Source organism: Arachis ipaensis, chromosome B9 (assembly GCF_059453495.1).
Source record: "Arachis ipaensis isolate K30076 ecotype BB chromosome B9, ASM5945349v1, whole genome shotgun sequence".
Lineage (NCBI taxonomy): Eukaryota > Viridiplantae > Streptophyta > Magnoliopsida > Fabales > Fabaceae > Arachis > Arachis ipaensis.
Window position 1 is genome coordinate 155,459,453 of NC_142444.1, and position 16,938 is coordinate 155,476,390.

Below are 16,938 nucleotides of genomic sequence, written 5' to 3' on the forward strand. Positions count from 1 at the left end.
AACATATTGAAAATTAATGTGACTTATTATTGGAGTCTTTAATCAACTTGTTGACTGTTGACTCATGCAGGAAATAATAATAATAATAATAATAATAATAATAATAATAATAATAATAATAATAATATATACATCATAACGAATAATATAATATAATTAATTACACTGACTATGCATAAAATAAAGAACTACTAGAATGATAGAGAATTAATTATTTAATTACATAGATAAAATTAGTTTAACCAAACATTGACCCCTATAAAAGTAAGTTTAACCAACTTCATAAATATTTAGCAATATGCCTATTTGAACAGAATAACTTGAACTATGTGAAGTATATGTATTCAAGTTTGAGCATCACCAATTTAGTAAATTCAATTCCAATTCAAAATCAACAACACAACAACAATATCACATTATTACAGCATTAGAACTCACAAAAGTCTAATAACCTAACCTAATCCTATCTTAACCACGTAAATTCACTAAATAAAAAAATTATTTCTAATTAAATTATTATACTAATTAACAACTAAAACCTAAATTAATCATAAATGTAACAAAAACAAAAATATAAATTATTTACCAAAGAATGCAAATCCATAAGCATACGGGAGAATATTGATGGTGGTCGGCGCTATTGGTGGCGGCTGCCAGAATTGGATGGTAGCAAGAGGGAGAGGGGCTACTAGAGAGGATGCGGTGGCGGGGCTGGCATGCAGCGGAGCTAATGGAGCGACGGGGAGGAGAGGGTTAGAGAGAGAGTGGAAGAAGAAAGAAAAGAGAGAAAGACGAATTGAGGAGGCGGTAGAGGGGGCTGATGGAGCGGCAGGAAGGGAGAGGGTTAGAGAGAGAAAGGGAGAAGAAATAGTTGAGAGAGAGAGAGAGAGAAATTCGAAATGAAGGGGGAAATCGTTCGCACTTTGAATTTAGGACAAAATTACCGTCGATTTTTGGGGGTCACCAAAACATAACGTTTTTACTAAATGAGTTTATCGACCAATTTATCCGATGGTAAATCCGATATTAATTTATGTGCCTATTTTTGTTTGTTTTCCTCCAATTATTATCGATGAATTTACCGTCAGAACCGTAAATTTGCCGATAATAATTTAACATGTCGAATTCGACACCTTTATTGCCGGTAAATTCGTCGCTATTATACGATATTAAATTTAACGGTACTCAACATTTTTTTATAGTAAAGATATACAAATCGAATTACAAAATTTTAAAATTTTGTGTTTATGAAATCTGAGAGTCAAATTTATTTAATAATTTTACTATTTTTTAAATTTGAGAGTTAAATTTTTCATTAAAATTTTAAAAAATTAACATCTATATTAAAAAAAAAACACACATCACGTTATCATCCCAGTGTATTACACACAATTTTCTTTTATTTCTACAAAAATCAACCTCTTATTTCTAGATATATAGATAGTTCCGAAACCCAACCTTTCACATTAATAATAAGCTATCTCTAGCTAGCTAGGTTAGTTTTCAATGTTTTCATCACTTCAACGGTTCAACCTTTATTTATTTATGTGTTTTTGAATATTATTTTGGGTAGCTTAGCTTGCTAGCCGGCAATGTTTTCAGTTCACACTTAGCTTGCTAGATACCACTAATTAAGTTGGAATTATATTATGATGTTGCATGTATTCAAGAAAAAAGAAAGTGACAATTTATGATTAACTATTAATAATAATATATGAAATTGGCCACAGAAGGATTTGCACGCATTAGATCACAGCTTCACTGAAAGCTAAGTTTTGGAGCCCATTCCATGTGAGTCTTAAGGACATGGGCAGGGATACATCATACATGTATTAATTAATAAGCAAAGTAAAATTTTTTTTTTTCCATAATATTTGTGATTTGTTTAAAATATATTTTTATAATTTAATTTTATACTTAATATTTTTTATTTATATTAAAATTATTATATATGAATATTAACTCCATCTAAAACGTTAACAACAAAATTAAAACCGTCTAAAGATCAGATCATTTTGACACAAGTTAAAAATATTATATAAAAACAAAAATAAATAAATAAAAAATATTTAAAAATTTTGAATATAATTAATTGTTAGAAATATTAAAAAAAATTACAAATATTACGAAAAAATATATTTTATCTTTAATTATATAACTATTAATTTATTCTAGTAATGTGAGTTATTTATTCAAATTATATCGAATTAATACATATATTTATTTATTACATGAAAACGTTCTTATAATCTAACATTTAATTTACTACTAGAGAATATATATATATATATATATATATATATATATATATATATATATATATATATGTGTGTGTATGTGTGTTTATAATAGGTTTAATTATTCTGTTGGTCCTTATAGTTTCATCAAATTTTTAATTAAGTCCCTATATTTGTTTTTCTTTCAATTGGTTCCTACATTGCTTTTAATTTTGTAACTACGTTCTTTTTATGTTAAAAATGTTAAAATTAACGTAATATTTTTACCAAAATACATGCGGCCAAAGATTTAATTAAGCTTTTAATTATAAATATACCTTTAATTTGCGAACAAAATATGTAGTTAACTCTAATATTTTTTACATTAAGAAGGACTAAATTACAAAATTAAAGCAGTATATATAAGGACCCAATCGAAAGGAAAAAAAATATAAGAACCTAATTAAAAATTTAATAAAACTACAGGGCCAACAGAATAATTAAGCCTTTATAATAAAAATGTTGTGTATTTGTATATGAATATGTATATTATTTAATTTATTTTTAATATATATTATAATTAAATATCTTATTTAATGATTGATTTTTTATACATATAACAATAAATTTCTTGATATTGTAAGCATTGCAAGAGTAGAAGGGATCCAAAATGGTCTAAATAATGGTCAAATTAAATTACATACATGATGATCGCAATATATATCCTAATGATGTTGGCAATGACGATATAAGAAAAAGACGAACAACGATATATATGCTATGCTGCTTCTCTCTCACTATTTAATTTGGTCCATTTTGAATAATGCAATGATCAATTATTCTTTTAGCTCCTCAAAAGGGTGCTTTTGATTGTTCAAATTAAAAGTTGAATCTATAATATTGAATGGATTCTATTCTATATTTAGGAAAGGTTATTGCATTGGTAAGAGAGAGAGATATATAAACCTGAAAACAATCATTATCAATTAAAGATGATGGCATGCATTTAAATTTAATATACGTGTGTATCTGTGTAACAATATATATAATGCAAGTGTTTAGCACTCTTTAATTGGGTTTTACTAGGGACGTTTCATCTAATTTTTCTTAGTTTCGAAGCTTATAAAATAGTCGTGATAACTACTTATACTTTAGTATTTTTTATGGATGGATGTGTTGAAATTACTTGTCTCAAAAATAATTGGAAAGAACATATAAATAATTATATATTTTAATACGTTTAAAATTTTCAGACAAGAATTACTCTTTTTTTATTTAATTTTTACTAAAATTTTAATTTTTTAAAGTAAATAAATATTAAATTCTAAATTTTATGATTATAAAATTCTAATATTATATCATACATTTATTATAATAAGTTATTTATCTTTATGCCAATGAGTAATAGCTCAAATGACATAGTCTTCCCATACTCAATTAAGAGGTTGCGGGTTCGAGTCTCATATCTTTGGTAAAAAAAAAGTTATTTATCTTTATAAAAGATTCTTATAAGAAAATACTTATTGAAGATTCACCTTATTAATAATGAATGTTAGACTCGTAGTTATTAAGTGTTTTTTAAGATTGCGTTTGGAAAAAAGATTGAAACTGATCTGTATTGTGTTTGATATAAAATATACTGAATTATATCTCAGTATTATGTTTAATTTAAGATAAATACAAAAATTAAGGGATAGATTTAGAATTTGAAAAATTAAATGAGGGTAGTTTTTTTAAAAAAATATATTATTAAAATTTCAATCTCTATCTAAAAAAATTTTGATTTACTGTATCTCTACTTTCAAAAGTATTAAAGAGACTAAAATTTTATATTTTAAGACTAAAATTTAATTACAATTTTTAACTATCAAATACAATATTAAATCTTAATTCTCTAATCCTAGTCCCAAAAACAAATGCTATATGAGTGTGCTTCGTCAATAAATTATTACATATATATAACACGTAGTTTGAACTGCTGAGTGACTGACCAAAGAAGACTAAGAATTTTAAATAAATTATATATCTGCTGATTCTAGAAGTGTTTTAATTTCTAGCTAGCTGAAAATACCTAACTCAGTACCGTATGTGCTGTATTATTACTCCAGCATTGGTGGCAATCTAGTAACCATGCATATTTCCTTTACGTTCAACCCAGGACGAGAATGAGAACGAGACTACTTATACTGATACTATAATAAGTAATAAGTAATAATGAAATTAAATAAATATATTGGAATATGTATGCTTTATACGACTTGAGAAAGAAATAATTAACTCGCCCGGTGGTTTATCTATCACTAGTAGTTCCACAACAAGAATCGCTTTATATAATATATATCGGAAAAATTATGTATTCATGTATTTTTTACATAGTTGTTAACTAAGTAATTTTCTCCACACGCGCGTCTCTCACTCCTCACTCATTTGTCATACACACGCTACATATAATGTGCTGCAACCTAAAGTTTTGCTCAACGTAAACTTTTTGCTGCAACGCAAACCTTCTTCTTCTTCTCCTTCTCTACTCGCGTTCTTTCTTATTGATCTGCATTACCTTCGTTGTTCTCCTTTGGTCGCGTTCATCTTCTCGTTTTCTTATTTCGATCTGGTTACATTTATCTTCTTCCTATTCTTCTTCGTTTTCTTCTTCGATCTGTACTTCTGAATCGAAACAATAAATGACTCAACTTCAAATCAGGAGAGCGATTTGGATTACTCTTCTGAAACGAATCAAACTGACAAAGTTTGGATTATTAAATTTTGAATCGAATTGAATGAAATGCAATTGCTAATTTGAATTGAATTAAATGGACGGAGGTGTACTGAATTGAATTGAATTGAATTGATAATATGTAAATTATAGGCAGGGTTATTTGAATTTGATTTTATATAATGGATTATATTTCGTTCACTCAGTACTATACAATTGTATTGTGTTCGGTTCACCATAAGTACTATGTTCGGTTCACTATGAGTACTGTGTTCGGTTCATTCTGCACTATTTAAAACTCTTATTCCTCACCTTCTACTGCTTTTTCACCAGAAAGAAGGAGGAAAAGACAAAAAAATACAGCAGCAACAACAACAAAAGAATGACGATAAAGAGAAAACATGTGAAGAAGAAGGAACGCGAAAAAGAAGGAGAAGGAGGAACGCGAAGAAGAAGACGCTCCGTGTGTAAACGAGCGTGAAAAGAGAAGAAGAAGAAGAAGTGGGGGAGAAAAAGTATTAGCCAAGAGCGATTTTGTATGTGTTGGGCACGTGTATTTCACATTTCATTTAATGGTATTGGATTTTTTTTTATATTGGACCAACTTGGTTACATAGTTACATAGATGCGTAGCATCCTGGATATATATATATTGACTATTGTGTTTGATAGATTAACATGAAAAATTGCTATATATAAATCTCCTATAAACTTATTATTATATTGTAATCTAGCTTATAGATTCCTACTTTATGGACAATAATAGTCAATATGAAATATATAACAAACATTTCTGATTCTTTGTTATACATTATCCTAACAAAACAAGTGTTTTTTTTTTCTTGCACGAAAATTTCAAGGAGTCAGACATCTTTCATATTTTATGGAGTAATTTTTTTGCATTTTATCGAGTAATTATATCTATTTATTCAAAAGAATTTCAATAATGTAGAAAAGAAAAAAAAAATAAGAGAGAGAAAAACTGATAGATGATAGAGTAAGAAAATAAATCAATTTACACCATAAATAAGAATTTTCCAATTTCAAGAAGCTTTGGATCTTACCTCTAAGAACTTTTTTACAGTATTTTTCAATTCGACAGGTTAAAATTAATTCACCGCAAATTTAAACTTCATTTAAAAGTTTATTACTGACCAATAAATTGCTGCATACATAAAATGATATTTGAATTTCCGACACTTAGTGCTTGTTTGGGCACTATTAGATCAATAAATAATTTTTTTTAATAAAAAAAGATCTTTTTTATTTTTTAGTGTGTTTGGCAAATTTCTAATAATAAAAGTAAAAAACAATAAAAATAAAAAAATATTTTTTTGAGAAATTACAATTTACATCTTTTTTTAAAAGATATTTTTTCTTAAAAAAATATATTTTTCACATAATAAATAAACAAAAAAATACTTTTATCTTATTTTACTCAAACATAATTGATAAATAAAAAAATTTTTTTACATAAGATATCCAAACATAAAATCACTTTTACTTTTATAAAATTAAAAAAAAAATATCATTAATTTTTTTTTTTGAAAATAGCATCTAAACAAACCCTTAGTTAGGTAGACAAGTGAGACCAACCCAAGTTGGTTCTCCCCGTAGATAAATGTACTTAACTCTCTTTTTTTATTTGGACCGTAATGTAAATACTTCTTTTTGTAGGGTCTGTGATCACTGATCACAATATGCTCTTTTTTTTTTTTTTTGGACGTGCTGATCACAATATGCTAGTAAGCTGGCTGCTCCCAATTCCTCAATAACTTTGGGCTTTGGATTAATTTTATCCAAATAGGCCCATCTCTACACCAAAACAGAAAAGAAAGAAAAAACATCGTCTAAGCTATGGTTTTGGTTTGAAGGACGAGGCAGCTTTTTGAGAGTGAGTGTGAGTGTGAGCAAAAGCATTGATTTGATAGTGGTAAGTGGTAACTGGTAAATTCTTGGACCTGATTTTCATTTTCTAGATTCAACCGCAAACCCTAACGCCTCCTAAGTCAAAGAAAGAGCAAGGTGATTCTGATTCTGATTCTGATTCTCTTCTTACAATCATTCACTTTTCATATTAATTTCAACGTTCAATTTTCGATTTCCGTCGCTGCAACGTTCCCGTACAATATTAACGCCTCAAAACTCCAAACTAAGAGCATTTTGTAATCGCAGTGTTGGAGTTATGATGGATTTCGATGAATATGAGTACTTAGAGAAAGAAGTTGAGAATCCCGAGCTTAAGAAGGAGAAGGAAGCCGCTAATGGCAGGAGTGGAGGTTTCAAATCAGAAGAGAAAGGGTATAGTAGGAGTTCCAGGCATAAGGATGATCATGATGGTGATGATGATAATGATAATGATGTGGATCACCGCTCTAAGCATTCAAAATCTGGCGATGGTTCTCGTGGTGATTACGATAAGCACAAGGAAAGAGGCTCGTCGCGTCGTCACTCCCGGTCCAGAGATGGAAACAAGGAGAAGGATGAGCATAGAAGCTCTAGGAGCAGCAGGGATGGGAAGAGAGATAGGGACAGAGATGATGAGGACAAGTATGGAAGGGAGCGAGACAGAGAACGTGACCGTGAAAGGGACAGGGAGAAAGAGAGCTCACGGCGAAGCAGAAGTCAATCCGAAAGGCGTAAGAGTGATCCTGATGACAGAGAAAGAGAGAGGAGTCGTGACAGGGAGCATAGAGACAGTGAAAGGAGCCGGGATAAGGATTACAGAGACAGGGAAAGGGCAAGGGAATCCAGGGAACGGGATAGAGAAAGCAGGTATCCTTCTGTTGTTTCAATTTTATACTTTTTGGCAGTGTTTAATTGTTTAGCTGCCTACCTAGATGGCTGGTTTGTTGGTTCTTTTAAACTTGCAACATCTATTGAGAACAGTGGATGATTATTCATATAAGACTATAAGCTGGTGCTTTAGCAAAGCATTGGATATGGAAAGGATTAGATATGCTTTCCACTTGAAAGTTACTTGTTATATGACTAAACTGCCTCTGTTTTTATATATAAAAAATCCTTTGGGGATGTTGATGTTTGTCATATTTGCTTTCAAAATGTGACTCCTGGATTTCTAGTCTCTATACTTGTGTCATTTTAAAATTAAATCGTTGTCAAAATTCAGCTAGTAATAGGAGTTGCAAACTTACTACAAAACCAGATATATTTCCATTCATAATTCTGTTAAGCTTAGATGACAGGAAAGACATTATCCTCTTAGGTAGCATGAACAAATATGGCTTGACCTTACTTTGTGCTGAAATTTAATATATAGTTGAAAGAGCGGAAGGGAGCTAGGATGATTGGATTGTTTGGTTTAATGCTTTGACATCATGTTATGAATCATTTGTCCTAGAATTTAAGTTGTTGGACAAATATACACGAATGACTTTATATCTAACTAAATTACCCTTGTCTGTGACTATGGCATGCTTGCCTTCCTTTGTACTGTGAAACTCATTGTAAATTTGCTTAAAGGTAGTATTAAATTATTTTCTAAGCTAGATGGAAATAGTGATTCTGCGTTCTATATAGTTAGTTTTGTTGTTATCCAGTTTTTAAGCTTCTGAATATTGAATATTAGATTCTGGGAACTCGCAGATATGGTAGAGCAGTTACAGATGGTCTTTCTGGCAATTGGGCCAGACACTGGAACCTCAGCTCTGGGTTTCAAAAGTTTCTCTCTTCTGGAGTGTATATGGAAAGAGTGCATTGCAAGCTTTTGGGGGTTTGAATGTTTGTTATAGCTGCAGTGATGCATGTTATTTATCTTCCCTTTTGAGCTTAGTTGCTTAATTGCATTTATTATGTTGCAGAAATGCTGGTGAGGGAGTAATGGGCTATGCTTAAGAGAAGCTATCTCATCTTCTGATGCCTTTGGGCAAAAACAATGTTCTGCATGTTAGTCACAGTTTTTGTAATGGGTGTAGTTGTTATTAATTCAAGAAATATCATACTTCTAGGCTATTCTATAATTAATGTCCAGGTCTTGTATATCAATTGGTTCATGGGTTCTGAGTGAATGACTTTTGCGACTCTCAGATGATAACATCTTTGACACCTAAGTTTTGTTTAACGTGATAAATATGAAACCAAATTCAGTACACTTTGATTCTTGTCATTTCTATACAGCATGGATATGATGGATTTTTTGTGCTATGTTCCATCGTGTTATTGGTGATTAGTACCTTTAATTTAGTCTCGTCACTAGGGACATCTTTTATAAAACTATAAACTATATATGAAAGTAATTTCATTCTTTATGCTTGTGTGGTTTCTCTTACCAAGTATATATAAGCTTTTAACAGGTTTCAACTTAATGCAATTAGGTCCCTCAAACCTTCGTACTGCTATCAATCCAAATTGGCGATGCTGTTTCAATATAAGATTTTGTTTTATTTGTAGAAGGTACAAATCTTGTGTCAGTAGCATTAATTACCATTTCCATTAATCTCTAGGTCTGGTTCTTTTTGAGTTAAACAAGCAAAGTGATGAATTCAAACTTGTTACCTAAGGATTTCATGTTAACTTAATCTAGTTCCCTGCAGGCCTTTGTAACGTGGAATTGGACTTTATACATTTAAGGCCAATTATCTGCTCCTTTTCAAATTTAAGGATTATGAAATTTTTGTGTCGGGAAAATATGGTTGATGCAATAGTTTGTTATCCATATGTTATTGTTTTTTTCATATCTGAATTGCTATGAAGAGATGCACATATTCGAATAACATGGGCCATAATTTTGCACTTTTCTTGTGCTGCAGAAGACATAAAGAGAAAAAGGAAGAGGCAGCAGAACCTGAGGTTGATCCTGAAAGAGATCAAAGAACTGTGTTTGCTTATCAGGTAATCCAGATATATCTGGAATGCAACCAGATGTTCTATTTGCTGACATCATTTATCGCAAGCACTAATATGTCAAAGCATTTCCCCATTTCCCCAGATTTCTCTGAAAGCAGATGAAAGAGATGTGTATGAGTTCTTCTCAAGGGCGGGCAAGGTCATGATACTCCATATACTTTCTTATGTAACGTTAGAGTTGCTTTCTTCTGTTAGTTTGAATGGAACCATGTAGTATAATATATAAATGTGAAGAAATACCTTCTAAATGGATTAGATTCTGTTTCCTTCTGACCTTTGAATCTAGTATATCTCTGTTTCCCTTAAAAAACAACGTTACCTGATGAAATATAGATTGTAAACGTATAGATTGTTTGCTGTCAGTGTGACTACATCCATTCTTATTAATAACTTAACATAATTTAAAGATCATTATGAAGAGATGAATAGATTTACACTGTAGTAAATTGTGAGCTGCCAAGTAATTTAAGAACTTTTACTAAAAGTGTAACGTTCATGATTGATGTTGCACCTTCTTGCCTAACGCCAATAGTATATAGAAGTCTGCAGTGATGCTTGGACAAAATTCTAACTTATAATATCTCAATTGCTATGCATTTCTACTTTCTTATTTTGGTCTTTTTGGTTTCAAGGTCCCATTTATTTTAATCTAGGTCTTCCTGACATCTCTCTTTTATCAAATTCAGGTGCGAGATGTTCGGTTAATTATGGACCGCAATTCAAGACGCTCTAAGGGTGTTGGGTATGCATTACATCCCTGTGCACAGAACTAAATCATTGTTTCTCTTCTCAGTTATGCCATGTAGTTGCCATTAATGACTATCATACTTTTCCCATTTAAGAATCTTGAATGCTAACTTCTGTTTATAGTTATGGAAACTGGGGAGTAGCATGAAACAGGTGCTGTTGGCTGTTAAATAAATGAATGAAGGATGGCATTATATCTTGAGAATTTGTATATCATGTTTGATTCAAGTGAATTTGTACAACTTAAAAATTGTGTGCTAGTTTTATGAACACCGAACACCACCATAGGGGTTGACAAATATACATACTGATATATTTATGATGCGAGGGAACTGTGGAATTAACAAGCATAGTTTTTGCCAAGTTTTCATTGTAATAATGGTCTATTATCTTTTCCCCCTTTCTATATGTATCGAAATCTGTTTCTCTATGTACAGTGATTTTACAAAACTTTCACCATCTCAATTAATGGGCCATCAGTGCATTTGTAATTAAAAATTACATTTTATAACTCTGCTCTTTCAATGGCTTTTTATGTTTATATAATTAATATTTTTTTGTTTATGTTTACAGGTATATTGAGTTCTATGATGTCATGTCTGTCCCCATGGCAATAGCACTTTCTGGCCAATTTCTTCTTGGTCAACCAGTGATGGTGAAGCCATCAGAAGCAGAAAAAAATTTGGTTCAGTCCACAACATCTGTTGCTACTGGACCTGCTGGAGCTATAGGCCCATATTCAGGGGGAGCAAGAAGGCTATATGTAGGCAATCTGCATTTCAATATGACCGAAACTGATCTTCGGACGGTGAGCACTTATTTTTCTTTTGGCCTATGTACAATTCGTCACTTCTAAATGAGTCTCTAGATTTAATAGACCGCAAGGGGTCGTCATGATATGATGCAATTCTGATTGTAGAATGAGCTAGACTCATGTACTTAGAATGTATCTAGTGTTTTTGTTTCTCTTCCCTTTCTTTGTCAATTAGTTGAACTTAGGATCTTGTTTTTCCTTCACAGTTTATTGATTTATTATTTTTGAGTCCAATCTTTCCCTTCTAATTGCCTATGTTATTCTCTTGTCTTCCTTGGTCTCATTTTTTAGGTGTTTGAAGCATTTGGTCAGGTTGAGCTTGTCCAGCTGCCCCTTGATGAAAGTGGGAACTGCAAAGGTTTTGGCTTTGTGCAGGTGATTAATCATGACTTTTTTGTCTGGTTAAATGCATTCAATTTTGGTTGCCTCTTCCTTTATGTTTTTATAACTTCCTTTTCTAAAATTATATGTTATAGTAATATTTGAAGAGGTTGCCCATATTCTATGCGGAAGCTTTGATTGTATTGAACTGCAGTCTGCAGGACTTGAGAGACTAGTCTTCTATAAAATTGCAATTTTTTCTAGCAGTGTCAGTTGATTGAACCATTGTTTATTGTAGTTTGCACGCCTTGAAGATGCGAGAAATGCACAGAGCTTGAATGGTCAATTGGAAATTGGTGGCAGGACAATCAAGGTACGTACTATTGTTTTGTCCTTAGATCTGAGTTTAGTGGTCCTTGTTTGACTCAAGTTAGGTTTTATATTTGGAGAATGTGCATTACTAAAATATCAAAATGAGCACTCAGCTTGTGGAATATTACTTAATTTTCAGGAAAATAGACAACTAAATATGATCTTCAGTGTCCATAAATTAATAAAAGTTGGATGCTAATGACTGCTACAAAATGGATATTCTGTTTATGATCTTTGTGTGTAGAGGATCTAAATAGAATGACCTGATTGCATTTATTTATTTATTTATGGATTAGGTGTCCGCTATTACTGATCAATCTGGAATGCAAGAAGTTGGAGGAAATACTGGTGATCTTGATGATGATGAAGGTGGTGGCTTGGTAAGTGATATATTTTGTCTGAAGATTTGCGTATAATATCTTTAAATGTTACTATGTTTCTCAGCTTTCCCATAAAGGCTGCTTCTCCATGATTGCATCGGAGCCACCACATTTAGTATAAATATAATCATATTTCGCTAGTATTTTATTGTGGATTTGTGGTTATTATTTAATTGAATGCAGTTAACAATAACCCCCACTCTTCTGTCCCAAGTGCAAGTGGCACTTGTACTGGTTCTTAGCTGACCTTTCTTATATTTTTCAGTCCCTGAATGCCAGTTCTCGAGCATTACTCATGCAGAAGTTGAACCGCAGTGGCACTGCACCTAGGTTTGTTGTACATTCCAATTTGGCTCGTCATATTTTGATATCACTTTAGTCTCACTTCTTTTGCTTTTGTTTGTAGCATGACTGGTTCAGCTGGTAATGCTGCTGTCAACGTCACTGGCCTTAATATGCCTGCAATGGTCGGTTCTCCCCTTTCTTCTATTCCTACGGTACCTGGATTGCCAGGTGGAGGCCTTCAAGTTCCCACACCTACCATTTCCTCTATTGATACAATTGGTGTTCCAAGTGAATGCTTACTGTTAAAGAATATGTTTGATCCCAAAGACGAGGTGGTTAAATGACCTATATTATGAAGATTTTCACCTTGCATTCTTTTTCAAAATAGTGGCCTGATGATATTATTGACCTTATGTACTGCAGAAGGAATCGGATTTTGATTTGGATATTAAAGAAGATGTTGAGGCAGAATGCTCTAAGTTTGGGAAGTTAAAGCACATCTTTGTCGATAAGTGAGTATAGTAAGCTTTATGTTCCTCTATGCCTTCCATAAGACGATAAGCTGCAGCTTTTTTATCTTTTCATTTTTTATGATAAGCAGAAATAGTGCTGGTTCCGTCTACTTACGGTTTGAAAATACTCAATCCGCAACAAGTGCACAGCGTGCCCTACATGGAAGATGGTTTGCTGGGAAGATGATCACTGCAAGCTTTATGGTGCATATGACTGATTATTTTTGTTTTCCTTGTTTGGATTTTTCCAGATTTTCACAGCTTATCAGCTTTCTAACCCCTAACCAGAAATCTATTAAATCATGTGAATTGTTGGCAGGTTCCCCAGACATATGAGGATAAATTCCCAGATAGCAGATGAATTCTCATTGGTCCATCGTTTTGTAGTTATTGCATGATGAATCATGTAACTAAGTTATGTACTTCCAACATGGCAAGTTGGAAAGCTGCTGTTTGCAAAAGCTATATATATAATGGGGTTGCTTTGATTTTAAGATCCTATTGCTGTTTTTGATAGCGGCAATGGTTTTGCAATGTTTGCTAGACACATTACTGCTGTAATTCAACTTTGGTTGATGGTGATAAATTGATAATCTCCCAGACCAAGTTTTGGGAGACAGTAATGTTCTAATTTGTTTATATTTCTTATTTAAAGTTTGCGTCCGCAATAACATTCTGTAGAGAGTGACTGTTTTAGGTTAGGTATGTCCTTAAATTATCTTTTTAACTAATACAAGTAAAAAAACAATTTTTTTTTTTATTATTATCTTTGTTTAGTAGTGGAGAGTAGTTAAAAAGTTGTATTAAGATTTAAGAGATGCCAAATCTGGGGTGTCAGCAATGACTCATTTTTTGGGCACGCCAATCGAAATATATTGCATGTGATAAAACAGTTTGCAAGTATCAAGGATGAAGAATGATTAGAGAACTGCAACGTTTCTCTTCCTTGGTTCATCCCGAGTACTATGATGCTTCTCTCTATTTATGAACCTATTTATGGGAAATTTGTTCGTTCTACTGATAGTACCGTATAATAAAATAGATGTTTTTTTTCTATAAAATTTTTTAATGGGTAACTTTAAGCTAAACCCATAAATAAATATTACGGACGAACTTAGTAGGCATTCAAATAAGAAGGGGTGCTTATGAATGGCCAATCATAAGCAACAAATGAATTATGGGACCTTGGTCCTTCAATAATATATCAGTCATCATATATTTCAAACTTCAATATGTAAGGTCCTTGCATGTGGTGTGCTCAATCCTAACATTCAGATTAGTATTCCCCACAGAAAAGCAAAATCATGGAAACAACAAAAGTGTTAGTTGAAGAAGATATTGTGATTGTTGGTGCTGGAATTGCTGGCCTCACTACTGCATTGGGACTTCACAAGTATCTTCCATGAAAATTATTATCGTACTATATATAATCCATATGTTGATTATGTGATTTAGAGATCATAATATAAATTGTTTGGTGCAGGTTGGGTATCCCAAGTTTGGTGTTAGAAAGTTCAGATAAATTGAGAGCCACTGGTTTTGCTCTATCAATATGGAAGAATGGATGGAAGGCCTTGGATGCTGTTGATGCTGCAAACACCCTCCGCTCCAAACATCCTCAACTTCAAGGGTAACTACCAACTAGCTATTTATCATATCATACTTATTCACATTGTCAATCTTGACTTATCACTTATGGTGATTTTTCGGGTTTCAGTTGGTTAAATTGAATTAGAACTCGAATTTGTTTGCAGGAGTGGGACTACTTCATTGATCACAGGACAGCAGACATCAACTATTTCTTTCAAGGAGCTAGGAAAGAAGTGAGTGCACTCTATATGCATGAATTTCACTCTATTTATGCTTTTTTTTGTGTGATTATTATTCAGTTCTCTAATTTGATTTGAAAATTTTGCTATATGGGTGTAGTGAAATTCGTTGTGTTAGAAGGCACATAATGTTGGAAGCACTTGCTAGTGAGCTTTCTAGTGACACAATCAGGTATTTGTCAAAGGTTGTTGCTATTGAGGAATCTGGATTCTTTAAGTTGCTCCATCTTTCTGATGGAACAACCATCAAAACTAAGGTAATTAGCATAATGTGTTACATTACATGACATACATAACAAACAAGTTTTATCCAATGAATGCAAGTTATTAGTAAATTTTAACTTATACATACATGGATGTTTCATGTTTGCTACTGAAAAGGTTTTGATTGGTTGTGATGGAGTGAACTCTGTGGTTGCAAAGTGGTTAGGCTTCAAGGAGGCCGCTTTCACTAGAAGATGTGAAATCAGAGGATGTGCAGAGTACAAGAACAATCATGGATTCGAGCCTAAGTTCATGCAGTTCTTCGGTGATGGTTTTCGAGCTGGTGTTATTCCTACCGATGAAAAGGGTATTTATTGGTTTTTCACTTGGAATCCAACCAGTGAAGGTAATTTCTTTGTTTCAGCCCATAATTGTTCAAGTTTCCTTACTTAAAACTATGAAAACAAGCTATATTCTATTATAAAAAAGCACTTTTCTTGATAATAGATTCTTACAAATGGCTAAGCACAGTAACACTTCTCCCTTTGAGGGGTTTACTGTGGAAATTGTTACCTGTTTTAACATTCATTTACAACAGTTATTAGCTTATGAGATTTAACATTATGCTTACCATTCTTGCAGATAAAGATCTAGAACATAACCCAGCTAAATTGAAGCATTTTGCATTGGACAAACTTGAGAAAATGCCAAGTGATGTAAGATCAGTCATAGAAAACACCGAGCTGGATAACTTCTGTTTGTCGCGACTGAGATATAGACATCCATGGGAGCTCTTGTTCGGAAACATCAGCAAAGGGAATGTGTGTGTTGCCGGAGATGCATTCCATCCCATGATGCCAGACATTGGCCAAGGTGGTTGTTCTGCTTTGGAAGATGGTGTTGTTCTAGCAAGGCGCCTAGGTGAGGTACTTTCCAAGAAACAAGGAACCCATTTGAAAGATGATAATGAAGAGAAAAAACAATACAAGAGGATTGAGGAAGCTATGAAGAAATATGCAAATGAGAGAAGATGGAGAGGCATTGATCTCATTAGCACATCTTATATGGTTGGTTTTATTCAGCAGGGTGGTTCTAAATTGGTTGGCTTTATGAGGGACAAATTATTGGCTACATTCCTTGGTGGCTTGTTACTCAAGAAATCTGATTTTGATTGTGGGAAATTACACAACTACTAATGAACCAAGAAAAATCCTTCTATAAATCGTGATCACTTTATCCACTGAAGGTACTGACAGGTTCCATGCTGAGTTCTAAAAACGTATGTTAAAAAAAAAGTTATTTTATCCCAACTTATGAAACCGTTCTCTTTTTTGTAAAATGATATGTACATTATAGTTGTTATGTTATCTTTACTATGACCCACATAAATTTATAAATTGAGTATTTGAGTTGTTGTTTGCTTGTTTTACTCTTCAATAATTGAGTTAAAAAAAAAATTGTTAATGCTGGAAAAAAGAAACTATGGAAACGGAAATACAACACCACTTCCTACCGATAATCAGCCATAAATGGCCAATGCTTCAATCTTGATTCTTAGTATCTCGTTACTCTCTATCTTACCGCATTTCACGAGAAAATTACACTGCAAAGTTCCTTCCCTTTGGCCCTTAAATTGTATGTATAAACTTTGAAATCTCCAAGGCCACTTTATATATAAG

General features: G+C 32.4%; 2 protein-coding genes across 9 annotated transcripts; both read left to right on the top strand.

The window, feature by feature from the left end:
* The first annotated feature begins 6,788 nt into the window (after positions 1 to 6,788).
* Positions 6,789 to 13,880, top strand: LOC107617310 (Splicing factor, CC1-like protein). Of its 8 annotated transcripts, XM_016319046.3 has the most exons (15): positions 6,789 to 6,954; positions 7,105 to 7,704; positions 9,264 to 9,342; positions 9,699 to 9,780; positions 9,878 to 9,934; positions 10,482 to 10,537; positions 11,116 to 11,350; positions 11,648 to 11,731; positions 11,976 to 12,050; positions 12,346 to 12,429; positions 12,695 to 12,759; positions 12,836 to 13,046; positions 13,138 to 13,226; positions 13,316 to 13,430; positions 13,546 to 13,880. In XM_016319046.3, exons 2-15 carry the CDS (start codon positions 7,194 to 7,196, stop codon positions 13,585 to 13,587), a joined length of 1,785 nt encoding a protein of 594 aa, XP_016174532.1. In that variant the 5' UTR covers positions 6,789 to 6,954; positions 7,105 to 7,193; the 3' UTR covers positions 13,588 to 13,880. The 8 variants fall into 8 exon arrangements, with proteins under 8 accessions (XP_016174532.1, XP_016174531.1, XP_088356127.1 ...); XM_016319045.3 differs by lacking the exon at positions 9,264 to 9,342; XM_088500002.1 differs by lacking the exon at positions 6,789 to 6,954 and having other exon boundaries at positions 7,052 to 7,704.
* A 504-nt stretch (positions 13,881 to 14,384) lies between these two features.
* Positions 14,385 to 16,656, top strand: LOC110262370 (monooxygenase 2). The gene is made up of 6 exons (XM_021110973.2): positions 14,385 to 14,619; positions 14,710 to 14,856; positions 14,981 to 15,049; positions 15,156 to 15,312; positions 15,437 to 15,665; positions 15,902 to 16,656. Exons 1-6 carry the CDS (start codon positions 14,531 to 14,533, stop codon positions 16,453 to 16,455), a joined length of 1,245 nt encoding a protein of 414 aa, XP_020966632.1. The 5' UTR covers positions 14,385 to 14,530; the 3' UTR covers positions 16,456 to 16,656.
* Positions 16,657 to 16,938: the final 282 nt, after the last annotated feature.

Excerpts from the sequence above, each read along its gene's own strand:
- LOC107617310 (XM_016319046.3), top strand. The coding sequence starts at position 7,194 with ATGGCAGGAGTGGAGGTTTCAAATCAGAAGAGAAAGGGTATAGTAGGA. Across the intron at positions 11,351-11,647 it reads CCGAAACTGATCTTCGGACG|GTGTTTGAAGCATTTGGTCA; the intron begins GTGAGCACTTAT and ends CTCATTTTTTAG. Across the intron at positions 11,732-11,975 it reads AAGGTTTTGGCTTTGTGCAG|TTTGCACGCCTTGAAGATGC; the intron begins GTGATTAATCAT and ends TGTTTATTGTAG.
- LOC110262370 (XM_021110973.2), top strand. The coding sequence starts at position 14,531 with ATGGAAACAACAAAAGTGTTAGTTGAAGAAGATATTGTGATTGTTGGT. Across the intron at positions 14,620-14,709 it reads ACTGCATTGGGACTTCACAA|GTTGGGTATCCCAAGTTTGG; the intron begins GTATCTTCCATG and ends TGTTTGGTGCAG. Across the intron at positions 14,857-14,980 it reads AAACATCCTCAACTTCAAGG|GAGTGGGACTACTTCATTGA; the intron begins GTAACTACCAAC and ends ATTTGTTTGCAG.